Source organism: Anser brachyrhynchus (assembly GCF_964034855.1).
Source record: "Anser brachyrhynchus genome assembly, chromosome: 11".
Taxonomy (NCBI): Eukaryota; Metazoa; Chordata; class Aves; order Anseriformes; family Anatidae; genus Anser; species Anser brachyrhynchus.
Genome location: NC_137706.1, coordinates 19,180,551 through 19,193,748, shown reverse-complemented (window position 1 = coordinate 19,193,748; position 13,198 = coordinate 19,180,551). Strand labels below are relative to the sequence as shown.

Here is a 13,198-nt window from a genome sequence, read left to right as displayed (position 1 = left end):
AAATTAACATAAAAAAAAAATAACAGACTGAATACCGGGCTGGCTGTATTTGCTTTCACACTTTAATTCAATAAAAACCTCGACTTTAATTGACCTGAATAAGCTCCAAGGTTTCCAGCGGGCTGGAAGCGGGGGTCCCCGGTGCAGGGGAGCTTTGCTGGGCGCGGGGCCGGCTCCTGCTTTGCTGCTCGCCGCCTCTTTGTTCCTTTAGAGAGGGAAGACAAAAAGGAAAAACCCACAAAACCCACACCTTTCTGCTTTGTTGACTTTTCAATGATAGGGCTCCTACAAAGGGCACAGTTAAAAGCCACTTGAGTGATTGCGTGCTAAAACAAATGCCCAGAGCAAACAGGCTGTGACATGGGGAAGATGGGTGCTGTTTGCTCTGCTGGCGCTGGCTCCCCAGGCAGTGTTTCAGGTGCTTCTGAAACGAAAGGTGGGCCCCGGGGCACCTATCCCTATCCCTATCCCTATCCCTATCCCTATCCCTATCCCTATCCCTATCCCTATCCCTATCCCTATCCCTATCCCTATCCCTATCCCTATCCCTATCCCTATCCCTATCCCTATCCCTGGCTCCTTCCCCATCCTCATCCTCATCCCTTTCCCCACCCCAAACCTATCTCCTGTCTCCTTCCCATTCCCTTCTCCACCCTTTCCTCATCCTTTCCTCTTCCCGTCCCCACCCCAATCCCCTTCTCCTTCCCCAACCCCATCCCGTCACCATTCCCTTCCTTATCTCCAACCCATCTCCATGGCTGCAAACCCGGGGACGTGGCTGATGGCTTCTGTCTCCACAAGCCGATGCTTTCCTTCATTTCTGCTCTTCAGAGCAAGCACCGCGGTCCTGTGCCTGGCCCGCAGCCCCACCTCCCCCCCCCCCAACCCTGGCTTCTCCCCCAAAATAATAGGAAAAAAATTAAAAGAGGCAAAGCAGCGGGGCACTGCCGGGATCACTGCCCTCCCCGCCTGCTTCCCAGCCAGCTCCCCGCCTTGAGACGCGGCCAAGGTAATGCCTGTCAAAACGCAGACAGGTCTGGGAGTCTAAGTGGAAAGGACTTTGTTGTTTTTTTTTTAATTGAATTGTTTTAATTGCTTTTTCTCCGAGCATCCCTGGGCCGGTTCTGGCAGTGCCCGGCAGCGTTTCCAGCCGCTGTTTGCGGGCTGCGTGCGCGGAGCTGAGCCGGGCGCCGCCGCCGTCTCCCAGGAAATAAGCAAAGCGCGGGGCGTTGTTCGCACAAAGGGAATCGTGAGTTGTTTGTTTCTTGTTTGGGAAACTCGACACAGCTGAAAAGTTCCCGGGTTTGTAACAGCTCCTCGGCCCCCCCAGGCTGGGGATTTGGGGTGCGGAGCAGCCCTGGCAGCCCTGTCCCCGCGGTGCCACCCAAACCCCTCGGAAACCCCGATCCCCAGGGGTCAGAGTGACGGCTCCCCAGGGAGCGTTTATTAGGGCCGGAAGAAGCTCAGAAGTGCTTAATGGTGCGGAAACCAGCAGCCCCCTGCACCTCCGCCGCCCCCGTTACAAGACCCCGGGGGTGCCGGGACCCCCCCATGGCTGCCCCGGGACCCCGCGGCCGGCGGCTGGCAGGGGGCTTCCCGCCCCGTGAAAGCGCTGCGTAAAAGACCCTATTGTCAAGCTGAAGAACTAAGAAATAAAACAGGACCGAATTGTGCGGAGGAGCCTTCGCCGGCTCATATTTTTCCTACAGAGCGGGCCCGGCGGCGGGGGCCCTGCAGGACGCGGCGCGGGCGCCTTAATGCTGCATTCAGCAGCGCTGGCCCCATAAAGTTCCCTTGTAGGGCCCAGCGGGGCCGCGATGAATGGGGCCCTGTGGCCGTGCCGGGAGGTCTGGGGGTGGCAGGGAGCACGGCCCCGCTGCGAGGTTCCCTGTCCGTGCCGTGGGGAGGTTTTGGGGCCGGGTCTTTGGGGTGGCTGCAGCGCTCGGAGCCAAGGGGATTGCGCCCAGCGGGGCCTGGTGAAGCACCCAGCGATTCCCGTCTGCCTTCACCACCCCAAAGCCTCAGCTGTGTCCTGTGCTCCCCTGGTGCTGGGACAGGAGTGCCCCAGGTGCTGGGGACAGCTGCGGGGCCGTGTCACGGGGACAGGGACGCGTGCTGGAAACGTGCAGCACTGAAGCGATGGGGAATAAAAATCCAGGAAGGGCTCATCTCATGCAGGAGGTGGCGTCCAGTGACACCCGATCGGGCTGGGACCGAGAGGAAGCTGCTGAAGGTGCCGTTCTTACGTGTTTTTAAATCTCAGTGACATTTCTCTAGGCGCTGCAACGCAGCGAGGAAGATGAACCGCCTGCCCCGGCAAAGCATCAGACACCTGCTGCCCACAGCAAATCCCAGCCCGGGGACACGGTGCCCCTAAACCCCACACTGTGCCCCCAGCCCCGTCCCCGTCCCCATGCCCCAGGGTGAGCCGAGGACACGCTGGCAGCCCGAAACAGCCACCCTATTTCCTGTCCTTTTAACATTTGCTTAAAGAAAACCAATTTCCTTTGGCCTTTGGGCAGCAGCACGCAAAGCAAAACGCGCTGCCCCTGCCCCCGGGGAGCGCCCAGCCCCACAGCCACGGGGCAGCGCTGGAAGAGCGCAGCGGGATTCGCTCCTGCCCAGCAGCAACCTGCTACAAAAGGGGGCAGGAGCAGCTCAGCACCGAGCAGGGAGCGCTCCCTGCTTCGTTAGCAAGTAATTAATGGCCTAACACTCCCCTCCCTCCCTCCGTGGCCATTAATCCCATTTGAGAGCAGCCGATTCCTCGTGCTGAGCCCCTTTGGTGTGGGTGCTGCTGCTGGGTGGGCTGGGGGAACCGGGAGCTGCCAGAACCACGGGGCACGGATGCTTCGTCTGCCCTCGGTCACCTCCCAGCCCCTTCCAGGCCTCTGCTCAGCCCCGGTTTTAGAAGCTGGAATAAAATTGCAAGGACTGCGATTCAGTCAGCTGTCCCGAGGCAAGCACGGGGAATGGGTGTTAATCGCAGCAGCTCCCAGCCCGTGTGGCCTCGAGGAGAGTCCTCGTGCTGGTGCCTGGGGCTCGGGCAGCCCCCTGCTCCTGGGCTTTGGGGTGTTTCCTGCCTTTGAGCCCTTTTCTCTCTCCCCAGACAAGGCAGGGCAATGGGTGCTGCCGCTCACCCATCCCGCCAGGAGCAGAGCAAGGTTTTGCTGGGTCAGGAACGAGCATTGAAGTCTCCCAAACTGTTTGAACTGGTAGATTTGGGATTATTTTTTTGTTCATTTTTCCTCCTGTCCCCAGGACTCCCATGACACATGCATTGCCTACGTAATGGGGCCTTGCACTAACACGGTTCTGGGTTTGATGGGGATTCTGTCCTGACTCCCCGGTTGGAAGATCTTTGGGCTCGTGGTCTCAGACCCCACATCCCAGCAGGTCTCTGCCCGGTGCCACGCGCTCGCTCCCAGCCCCGCAGCAGCTCCGTCCCCCAGCACAGCCCCCCCGGCCCCTCTCCCTTCCCGGCCGACCATCCCGACCCGCTGCAGACCGTCCTTTCCCGGCAGCAGGATTTTCAGAGCAGTGACTTTATGATGTGTCTGGGGGCGGGCGGGCGTTTAATAACAGCCCGGGAGCTCGGCTGCGGGAGCAGAACAAAGGCGGCTTTGTGCCGGGGCCCGGCCCGTGCCCACCGCAGGTGACGGCGAGGCTTGGGCTGACTCCTGGGGGCGTCGGTGCAAGCCCCCGGCCTAGGAAGCGGTGCCTGAAGCAGTGCCCGGGATGTTTCGGGGTGAGAGGGACGATAAGGATCCACTGTTGTTCTTCCAGACATTGTTCTCTCAAAGAACACACGGAAGACTCGATGAAAGTACAAGCTGTTTTACAGCCCCCGGGGGGGCTTCAGGGATTGCTCATGCAACTGCTGGGGCAGGGCTGAGCCATCTCCTCCCTTCGCGCGGGACAGCACAGGGCCTGGGGCTTCACCAGCCCCTGGAGGGATGGAGACAGGTAAGGCTGCGCCAGGAGACTGACTGATAAAGGATAAATCCCGTGTCCCCCCCGTGGTGCTCACCAGGAGGAGATGCATTTTCATCAGCTGCTGCAAACCCCCAACGCGCCGCAGCTGATGCAGGCGGGGGTTGTTAATAAGGAGTGCCACCAACGCAGCGCCGCCGGGGGGAGGAATCTGTTTATTTTAAGATACACTTTGTTTCCGAAGAAGGATATTTTAGCAGCCTGCAACAGAAATGTGAACCAGACGGTTAACCTGCCCGCTCGGCCTTGGCCAGCCTTGCCGATGCTCACACAAGTTTCTTGGGATAGGAAAAAAAAAAAAAAAAAAAAGGTCCAAAATCCAAACTGTACACCTTTTTACAGGGCGCTTGGCCGGGCTCACTTTTTGCACTGCTGTACAAGCCTGGGGTAACGAAGTGCAGTTGTGTTCAGAGCCAACGCACCATCCTAGGCCGCTAATGAAGATAAAATAAAAGCTGCAGTGAGCGGAAGCCGAACAGATACACAGGCAAATTAAGCTTATTGTGTTCCTGATACTCCAGAGTGCATTTACCGAGAGAAAGAGGAGCAGAACAAAGACAGCTTGTAAGCTCTCCTGCTCACAGGGCTCCCTTCTTGACACATCAGGAAGCATCTGTCAAACCGAGTGGCTTTGCTTTGTATCAGCTCTATCTTACAATTGACTTTGCAACAGTGCAATTAAATAGCTCACTTACCGAGATTGTGCAACATTAGTGGCTGAGAGATTAATTTTAGGATCTCTCACAGTAACACTACACCGTAATAGCTTGGAGGAACCAGAAATGCACCGGCCAGCCAAAGCGTATCGCTGGTTCCTGCACCTGGATGTCCCTGCACAGCTCCACCTGAAGCAGCCTCTGAGAAACGTGCAGGGCTGCGGGCAGCAGCCCCGCAGCAGAGGGCTGGCAGCGGGCACAGCTCCGAGGAGCAGGGCGAGTTACAGCCCGCAGTGCCAGCCAGCAGGCGGTGGGGCACTGCAACGTGCTCGGGCTCCCAGGACAGGGCCCGCTGTAGTAAATGGAGCTCTCCTGGCTGACGACACGCACCGTAAAAAAAAGCAGCAGCAGCAGCAGCCAGGGCATGCCGAGGGGGAGGAGGGAATTTAAAACAGGGAGAAGGAAACTCAGAATAAAGGGCATGAGCAGAACCGCAGCCACCGCCACCTCCTGCTCGCAGGGGAGCGTGTGGCAGGCGGACGTGCGGAGTGCCCACGGCCCGGCCTCACGCCGGGGCTGTCAGTCTCCAAAATCCCCAACGGGGCTCCAGCCGCTGAAACCCCGCAGAGCTCATTAGCAGCAAAACAGAGGCACGCTCCCCGCACCCCTCTCATCCCCTCCCTGCGCGGGGCCGTGCCCTGGAGTCCAGCTGTGCCCGGAGCAGGAGGCGTCCATCCTTCCTCGGCCCTTGGGTCCCTTGCCACGAGCACTACCTCCGTTTTCGCATGCAGGTTTCGAGCCTTCCCAGCTCTTCGTAGGCCTGGTAGAAAACGTTGAAGTCTCTGGCGCTCCAGCCCCGCCAGACAGCCAGGCACCACTCCGTGTTCTCGTTCTCGAAGCAGCACACGACGGTGTCCTTCGCTATGAGGGCAGCATCCACCAGCGTCCTGGGGAACCAAGAGCAGAGAGTGGCATCAGCGCAGGGAGCTCTGCTAAGGCAGCACACCCTTAATCTGGGAGGCACTGGCTCACGAGCTTCCCTTTCCAGCCAGCAAATCTCCTTTTATAAGCTGCAAACCCTTGAGAAAGGAGAGCGCAGCAAGGAGAGGAATCAGAAACTGCGGCACGGCAAAAGCAAGCAGTTTGGCGACACGAGATTTTGAAAGGGATTCAGGTGCCTGCAGAGGAAGACAGGTGCTTAAGTCTGCCACGGCACTTTGAAGTTGCTGGTAATCTCCTGATTTGCTAAATCCACAGACTCCTTCCTGCTGCCAGCTGGGTATTTGCAAAGTAGCCTGCATCGTGCCACAGCTAAAGGCTGCCAAGAGCTTCTGGGGCCCGAAAGGCCACGTGGAAGCGGGACGGAGCCCACCTCTGCCAGCTCGGGGTACGAGCCCCGAGTCCGGAGCAGCAGGCACGGCTACGACAGCAGCACAGGGACCTGTACGGTTCGTGTACACGGAGTGCTACGTGACAGCATCGCTTGTGGGGGTCCTTCCCTTCACAGCCTCCTAGTGCGTCTCCTGATCAAGCAGTGGGGACTGAAGCCGGCCCTGCAGACAGCCCAGAAGGAGCTGGCCAGGCAGAAGGTGGTACTTGTGGCCTCGCAGGGTTCAAAGGACAGGAGACCATCCCTAGCTGGGCTCTTTCCACCACTCCAATAGCAGATGGGGGAAGACCAGCCCCAAAACATCCCCCAGAAAGGCCCCCAGACCTCGGTGGGGAGCGCTGGCCACGAGGGCTGTGTGGCATCCTTGGCAGCTGGTTTTTTATCACAAGCTGCCCTAAAAAGCCATCTCCCTTCCCGTCCCCCTCCACACAGGGCCTGGAGCTGGCTCTGGGTCGCCAGTAAAACTCCCCACGCCCAAGTGAGTAACGGGCTCGGAGGAGGCAGGCAGGATCCTGCGTTCGTCCTGCCGGTGCTGTGGGTGACTCAGCGGGCTGCGTGCCCGACCCGGCCAGCACCCGCGAGCCTGCGACGGCTGGGACACCTTGCCCGGACTCCACACTTCATTTTTTCCCCTATTTCTTTCCACGAACTGGGCGAAGTTAAAAAAAAAAAAAAATGGAGCTAACAGTCACCGATACCTGACTCTCGGCTAACCGATAGAGACACTCAATTAACGAGCAGAGGGAATGGCAGGAGCGCTTTGATCTCACGCTGTGTTTACCCAGCGGTAATAAATGGTCATTTATAATCCTTAGCACTGCTTAACCTCCATTTGTTTGGACATAAATAGTACAATCCTAGCCCGGTATTTAAGTGATCAGCAGGAACACTCCCATCTCTCCAGCAGCTATTTATTTACTTGGACTCTTGCTTGCTGCATGAAACATTTTAGATGAATGTATGTAACTGCTCCCCCCTGCGCTCCGGGGGCCTTCCCCCGGCCCGGCCCTGCCGGCAGCACAAAGGTGCTCATTTAGAGCCAGGACTTCAACCTGACCCACGTGAATGAAGCCACAGACAGGCGCTGCACTCTGCATAAATACGCTGCTTGTTCTTGACGCAGGGCCCGGGCCTGCCAAGCTCCAGCCATCCCCTGCCAGGTGCCGGTGCCCTCCGAGCGCCGGGAGCCAGCACCGGGCAGGATCAGACCGACACCGATGGCGTTGTGCAAAGCGGCGCTGCTGTCACCTCACGGGGTGCTTGGCGTCCGTGGCTTTCGAAGCGCTCCAGCCCGTGGCTTTTCAGATGGTGCTGGAAGGAGAAAGGAAGCTCCCGAAAGCCCCTGGAGCCTGCAGAGCCACCCTCTGCCACCCTCGGTCCCCTCGTGCCCCTGGAAACCGGTGTGAAAGGCACCGCCCCAGCCAGCCTCACCCGTAGGGAGCCAGTTCCCCAGCCTTCAGCACAGCAATCACTCTGCCCCGCTGGGTGCCGGATTCCTTCTCCAGTCCGATCACGATGATATCCCCTCCTCTCCTGGAAGAGAAACAAGAAGATTGTACTCATACGCTGCAGTGGGGACCGCTGGCAGCCAAGGAAAACCCATGTTAGATGTCCATCCTCTGCCATAACCCCTCCCGTAGCTATATGGACTTCTTTAGGAAAGGGGGCGCTGAGATGTGACCGAGTGTGATCCCAAATCTACCAGAACGAGAGCCCCTGTGACTGGCAAAATCGCATTTCTGGTGATTTCCATCAGCTCAACAGGAGGCAGCGGGACCTGCCAGAGCTGCGTCTGAGCGAGGAAGCTGCCTGCTGCTCTTTGTTTCCTCAGTAGCCAGGGAAACGGGGTGTCGAGTCTCACCACCCACTTTTCCATTCTGCTGAAATCAGTCTCACGAGACATTAGATGTGACCATTTCTGCCCAACACCAGAATTCTTTAAAAAGGAGTAGAAAAAATGATGTACCGTAGTACTGGGAATGTAATTTCTCAGTGGTACCTTGATTTTCCGGGCAGGTGAATCGCACTGGGCATGCCAAAGTTCCCGAATCAGCTGGAGCTCATCTCTCATCCCTCGGCCCAGGAGGGATTTGGATCAAGTTGCTCTGGTAAGCGACCCACTTACCTGGGGATCCATATGAGGTCTTTCACTGCAAGAACCTTGACAGCTTGAAGATGCTGTGCGTCGTCACCTGCAGGCATAGCATCGTGATCTGGGGAAGGCTTCAGTTCATGGAATTTGTCAGGGTCCTCAAAATCCGTGGAGAGCGGTGCGCTGGAGGAGCTCGTGGGTGAGCTGGGCAGGCTGGAGGGGCACCGGGTGAGCCTGGTAGGAGGCGAGGAGGAGTAGGAAGACATGGAGCAATAGTCTGTGAGCGAGTCCTGGTGGTTTAAGATCTGGGTGCCAACCTCCGGGCTGTAGATAATGCTCATGTCCGCCAGCGAGTTACCCTCCAGGGCTTTGGGGTGTATGGGTGCAGTGGCTGGGATGACGGCGGAGGGCTGCTGGATCGTGAACATGTCTCGGAGGGGGCTGCAGTCTCCGCAGAAGTAGCGGGCGCAGAGCTGGTAGGTGGTAACGTGGTACATGACCAGGAAGTTGCTCTTATCGTCCAGGCACCAAACCACCTCCTCCCCGTGGCACTCGGAGTTGCAGGCGATGGACGTGATCACCGACGGCGGGCTGAAGGGCTCCAGCCTCCTGCTGATCTCCATGGAGGAGCAGTCTATGATGAGGATGCCGGGGCCGTTGCTGTACCAGACCTCCGCCCCGCTGTTGGTGATCTCCATGGCCTTCACGGGGTAGGGGTTCTGCCGGGGGTCGTCGTCGGAGATGTTGAACTTGGACCTGTTCGCCGTGTGGGAGCACAGGTAGGAGCAGGTGTCTGCTGGGATGCCCTGGGCTACCGAAAACACTGCTACAAGGCCATCCGACAAGCCGGCCAGCACCACGTACGAGTTCTGCAAGAAAGAGCCGGCAGATTGTCTCTCTGGATTCTTTACCTCCTTCCAACACAAAACCTTTCAATCCCAGAGGCTCTGGCTGCCTCTCACAACCCTATGAGTACACGAGTAACTCACCCCAAATCACTCAGCGATAACAGCAACACAAAAAGAAGTCATTACATGGAAGCTGCTGCAGAGCCATACGCCTCTCACCCAGTATTACCTCTCTCTTTATTGGCAAGGGAGGATAGACAGGCCTGGCAGCCAGCCCCGAAGGTTAACAAATTCAAGCTGGAACACGTTCAGAGACAGCCATCACGATCCCAAGGAATCCAGCTGTAGGAACCCGGCCCACATCCAGGAAGGAGTAAAGCACAGTGAAGCTATAGCTATCAGGCTAGGTAGGAGAGGAATGGAAGAAATGCGGGAGGAAATGGAAAGAGAGGGAGACAACCCAACGAGAGTACGGAGTGACTGCATCTGATGTCTGCTGCCCCGACAGCTCCGCTCCTCCCAGGGATGTGCTCTCAGCCTGGGAGCCCCGGCAGCTCGCGGACATCCCAGCGGAGGGCACAGAAGCAGCAGCTCAGCAAAGCGGCTGCTGAGTGCTGCGAGCAATTCTGCAGGTAGCTAAAAACCTGCCCCCGACTACAGACGTGTTCGCTGCAGGAGCTGAGGCCAGCACTGAGCTCCGGTATGCTGTGCCCTGTGGACGGGGGCTGGCGAGAAGGCCACGGCTCACCGCAGCTCCAGCTCCCCGCAGCAGTGCAAGGGGCTGTTAAACAGACAGGGAAATGGCTCTCTTGGGAATTAACTCCCCATGACCTTGGGTCCGTACCAGAAACTCCCCATCTGTGCAGCAGATAAAACAATGCCTACCTCAAAGGCCTTTATTTCCTCCCCAGGGAGCAATAACTTCTAAGAAAAGCCTCTTTGCCCAGGGCTTTTTCGCTGATACGAACCAAAGCGAACAGAACCGAACGACGCAGCGCTGCCAGCTGACCCGACACAGCCTCACCCCTCCACGGCCCCGTCGTGGCAGAAAGCTCTGCCTCCTGGCATGCCCGGGGCTCCAGCAATGCTGCCTGCCTCTGCGAGGTGGGACGGGGACCTGGCGTCATCCCTCGCTGCTCAAAAATCAAGGGAAAGCTTGTGCCCTTCCAGGGATCTTGGCTGTGCCAGCCCCGTAAAATAGCTCCCAGGCTGCTTAGGTCCGCAGGGGCCAAAATCAGCATCTTGAGTTGCTCTCAGATATCGAGGGGCAGATAGAATAGGGATAAGTATTAGTTTAATTGATAACACTGTTTGCAAGGCTCGTTAAGAGCCTTGGAGTAAACCACACTATCTGCATACGAAGTGTGAGTAAAGCCATCGGTGTGCTGAGCCCATATGACTAATCCAAATCACGGCAGAACTTCCCTGTAATGGGAAAAACTAGAGAAGCAAGTGGAAAGTTGTGAAATGGGACTTGGACTTCAACTCAGTCCAGTCCCAATTCTCTAACAACTAATTAAAAGAAACCCAAGTGGCCTGCAGTGCTCGGTGCCACGGCCCTGCTGCCATGTGGATCTGGTGTGAAGGCTCCTGGATATGCCAGGAGGTTGCATCAATAGGTTGGAACATGGCACAGTGCTTTGCACAAGCTGGGCTTTGGATTTTTTTTTTTCCTTTGGAAAGGAGTTTGATTATTTAAACCAGAACAAAACAAAGCACAACAGCCCACATTTCTCTGGTGGAAATGGTCCAACTTTTCAGTCCAAAGGACCCTGCATAGTGAGTATTTCTTACTAAAAAAGGAAAATTTAAATTGAAATGGGAACATGTGAAATTAAAAGGTTGAATTTCATTGTTTTAATGACGAGAAAATTGTTGCCGAGTTTCATTATCAGGCGCACTGTAAGAGGGTGAGGAGTTCCGAGATGCTGTGGCTATGCTGCTTGAAGTGCTTACGCTGGCTCGCCTGAACATACTGTGGGTTCGTCGACCTGGACTGCTCCTCGTGTGACACAGAACACTGTTAGTCTTCAGAGTTCTCTATAATTTTGTCTCACTTGCTTTGAAAATGCTGAATTATCCAAGCACAGTCTTCAAAAAAATTTTATTTCCTTGATTAGCGTCAGCTCCTGTAAAACAATCACGATTCCCTTCTGGATTTGCTAGGCCAAAGGCCCCCTGCACTGAGAAATCAACACCACAACCGGGCAGAGCTGCACCAGTTATACCCACTGAGCTTTGCTGATTATACCAACCATGCCAAATTTCAGCCTGTCTAGACTACGGTGGAAGCAAATCTGAAAGATGTTTTATGCTTTGGGGCACTTATAGACTCGGCTGTCAGGATTTTTTAATCCACTATTACCATCTCTTTGTTTAGGAAAGGGGGAATAAAAGCTCAAAATCCTGAGAAATGCCCTCTACCCGCCATCGCTTGCCTGACGAGGACAAGGAGGTGACACATTTCACAGAGGAGCACCGCAAAGGCCACCCACCCGTGGGTGCTACGGACTCACCAAACTTCATTAGGTGCTGGTGCGGCAGGGCAGCGAGGCAAAAGCTCTCCCCATCGGGGTATTACAACAGCGACCAAATGCAGGCAGGGCGGCAGGCTCCAGAAACCTTAAGTAACTTTCTCAGAATTCATTTTCAACATTCGAGCCCCACGAGGAGCCAAGAAAAACACGCAGCAACAAAACTGCATTTGAAGTCTCCGTCTTGCCAGAAGCCCCGCTGTGCCAGCAAGGCAGGCCTCCGAGCAGGGCTGTGACGGTATGTGACGGGCAGCACAGAGGATGAGCTGGCTCCAGACGTCCTGTCCTCAGAGCCGAGGACAGTGCAAGGCTCAGAGCAGCTGGGATGGCCGCAGTGAGCAGGTTAAAATATAAAAAAAAAAGCAGCCCCCAGCACCATGGCCTCGGTCACCTCCTCCCTCCTTCCCCGCGGGGTCTGGCACTGCTGGCACCGAAGGCCGCGGCAGGCCGCAGCCTTTAAATGCAGCTTTTGTTTTCGTGTGCTCCAGGTTTCTGCAGGAGGCCAGAGACTCGCACCCATTCAGATCTCTCTCTCCTTCAGCACTGCTTTGTAAGAGTGCTGCAAAACAGTTTAGAAAGCGTCGTTTCGTTCTTTTTAACCTGTTTGTGTGCTTGCTTGTTTTTCTGAAAGGGATTGCACTGAAAACTTTATTTTTTTGTCAGAAACGATGATACTGGTGACAGAAACCATGCAACAAAAAAGCTTAAATTGTACAAGACTTTTCCTTGGCGGGTGAGTTTTGGATTCTGGGCCCCTCTCTGCTGCTTTTAAATTTCCATGATGCTTCCTTTGGATGAGAAACCAAGTTTTGGAAACTGTTTCTTTTGGATCAGCCTTCCCAAGGCAGTCATAAAGAATTCCCCTTCCCAGCAACATCCCTCGGCAATTCTCTGACTGCAAGTTACCTCACATCTCATCAGCTAAAGTCTTTCTTCCCAGGGAAATGTGAGCAATTCTCTTCTCCACTGGACAATAATTACCATGCGATAACTTTGATACAACTTGCTAGGCCATACAGTAAGTTTGACAAGTGTAGCTTTCCACTTTGCTTTTTGGGAAGAACTGGCTGTGTTGAAAAATGGTTCAGTTTCTTGCCAACCTGGTCTGCACATCCCCATGGCTGCTGCTCTGGCTATTTCACTGCCAAATTCATTCATAGAAAGGAGAGAGGAAAAAGTAAGTCCAATAAACTGAGAAGGAGTGCGCCGAAGGGATGTGGATTTCTGGAAGGTTGGGTAGGGTCGGGGGAGGAAGGGAGGTGTCTAGACTCAATATTACTATTGTAGGGCCTGGCATTATTTATGACATTTTCTAGGCAAGCCACAAACTGAAAATAGAAACCAGGAGACATAAAGCCACTCGTAACCCCTGAGGAATGGCTTTGCAAGCTGTGTGACAGTGGAAAAGCTGAAAGTGAAAGGCTCCTTCGACTGTCCTGGACAAAACCTCAGGCAGCACGAAAAAGAAATTTGCCCTGCACATCAGAAATGAAACTCCAAGGTGAAGAAACGCTACAGGTTTGGGAGCCAAAGAAAGCCGACAGACACAGCCTCCTGGTGGGTGAAATTCATCCCTCTGCCAGCTTCAGATCTATGCCCTCCTTCAGTCCTACTTACACCATGTTTGGAAGTTAAGTGGTACACCTTACACTAACCATCTGCCTTGGATTCACTCTGCAGCAGTC

The 13,198-nt window shown here is 55.5% G+C and overlaps 1 protein-coding gene across 7 annotated transcripts in view; it reads right to left on the bottom strand.

The window, feature by feature from the left end:
- Positions 1-4,131: 4,131 nt before the first annotated feature.
- The window catches only part of LRRK1 (leucine rich repeat kinase 1), a 76,892-nt gene continuing 67,825 nt past the window's right edge, over positions 4,132-13,198 (bottom strand). For 6 of the 7 annotated variants that reach the window (XM_080607658.1, XM_080607659.1, XM_080607662.1 and 3 more), the window contains 3 exons: positions 8,165-9,000; positions 7,471-7,572; positions 4,132-5,596 (listed from right to left, as the gene is read on the bottom strand). In XM_080607658.1, the coding sequence (XP_080463784.1) occupies positions 5,419-5,596; positions 7,471-7,572; positions 8,165-9,000 (1,116 nt within the window). In that variant the 3' untranslated portion in view covers positions 4,132-5,418. The other variant, XM_080607664.1, reaches the window with a different exon arrangement.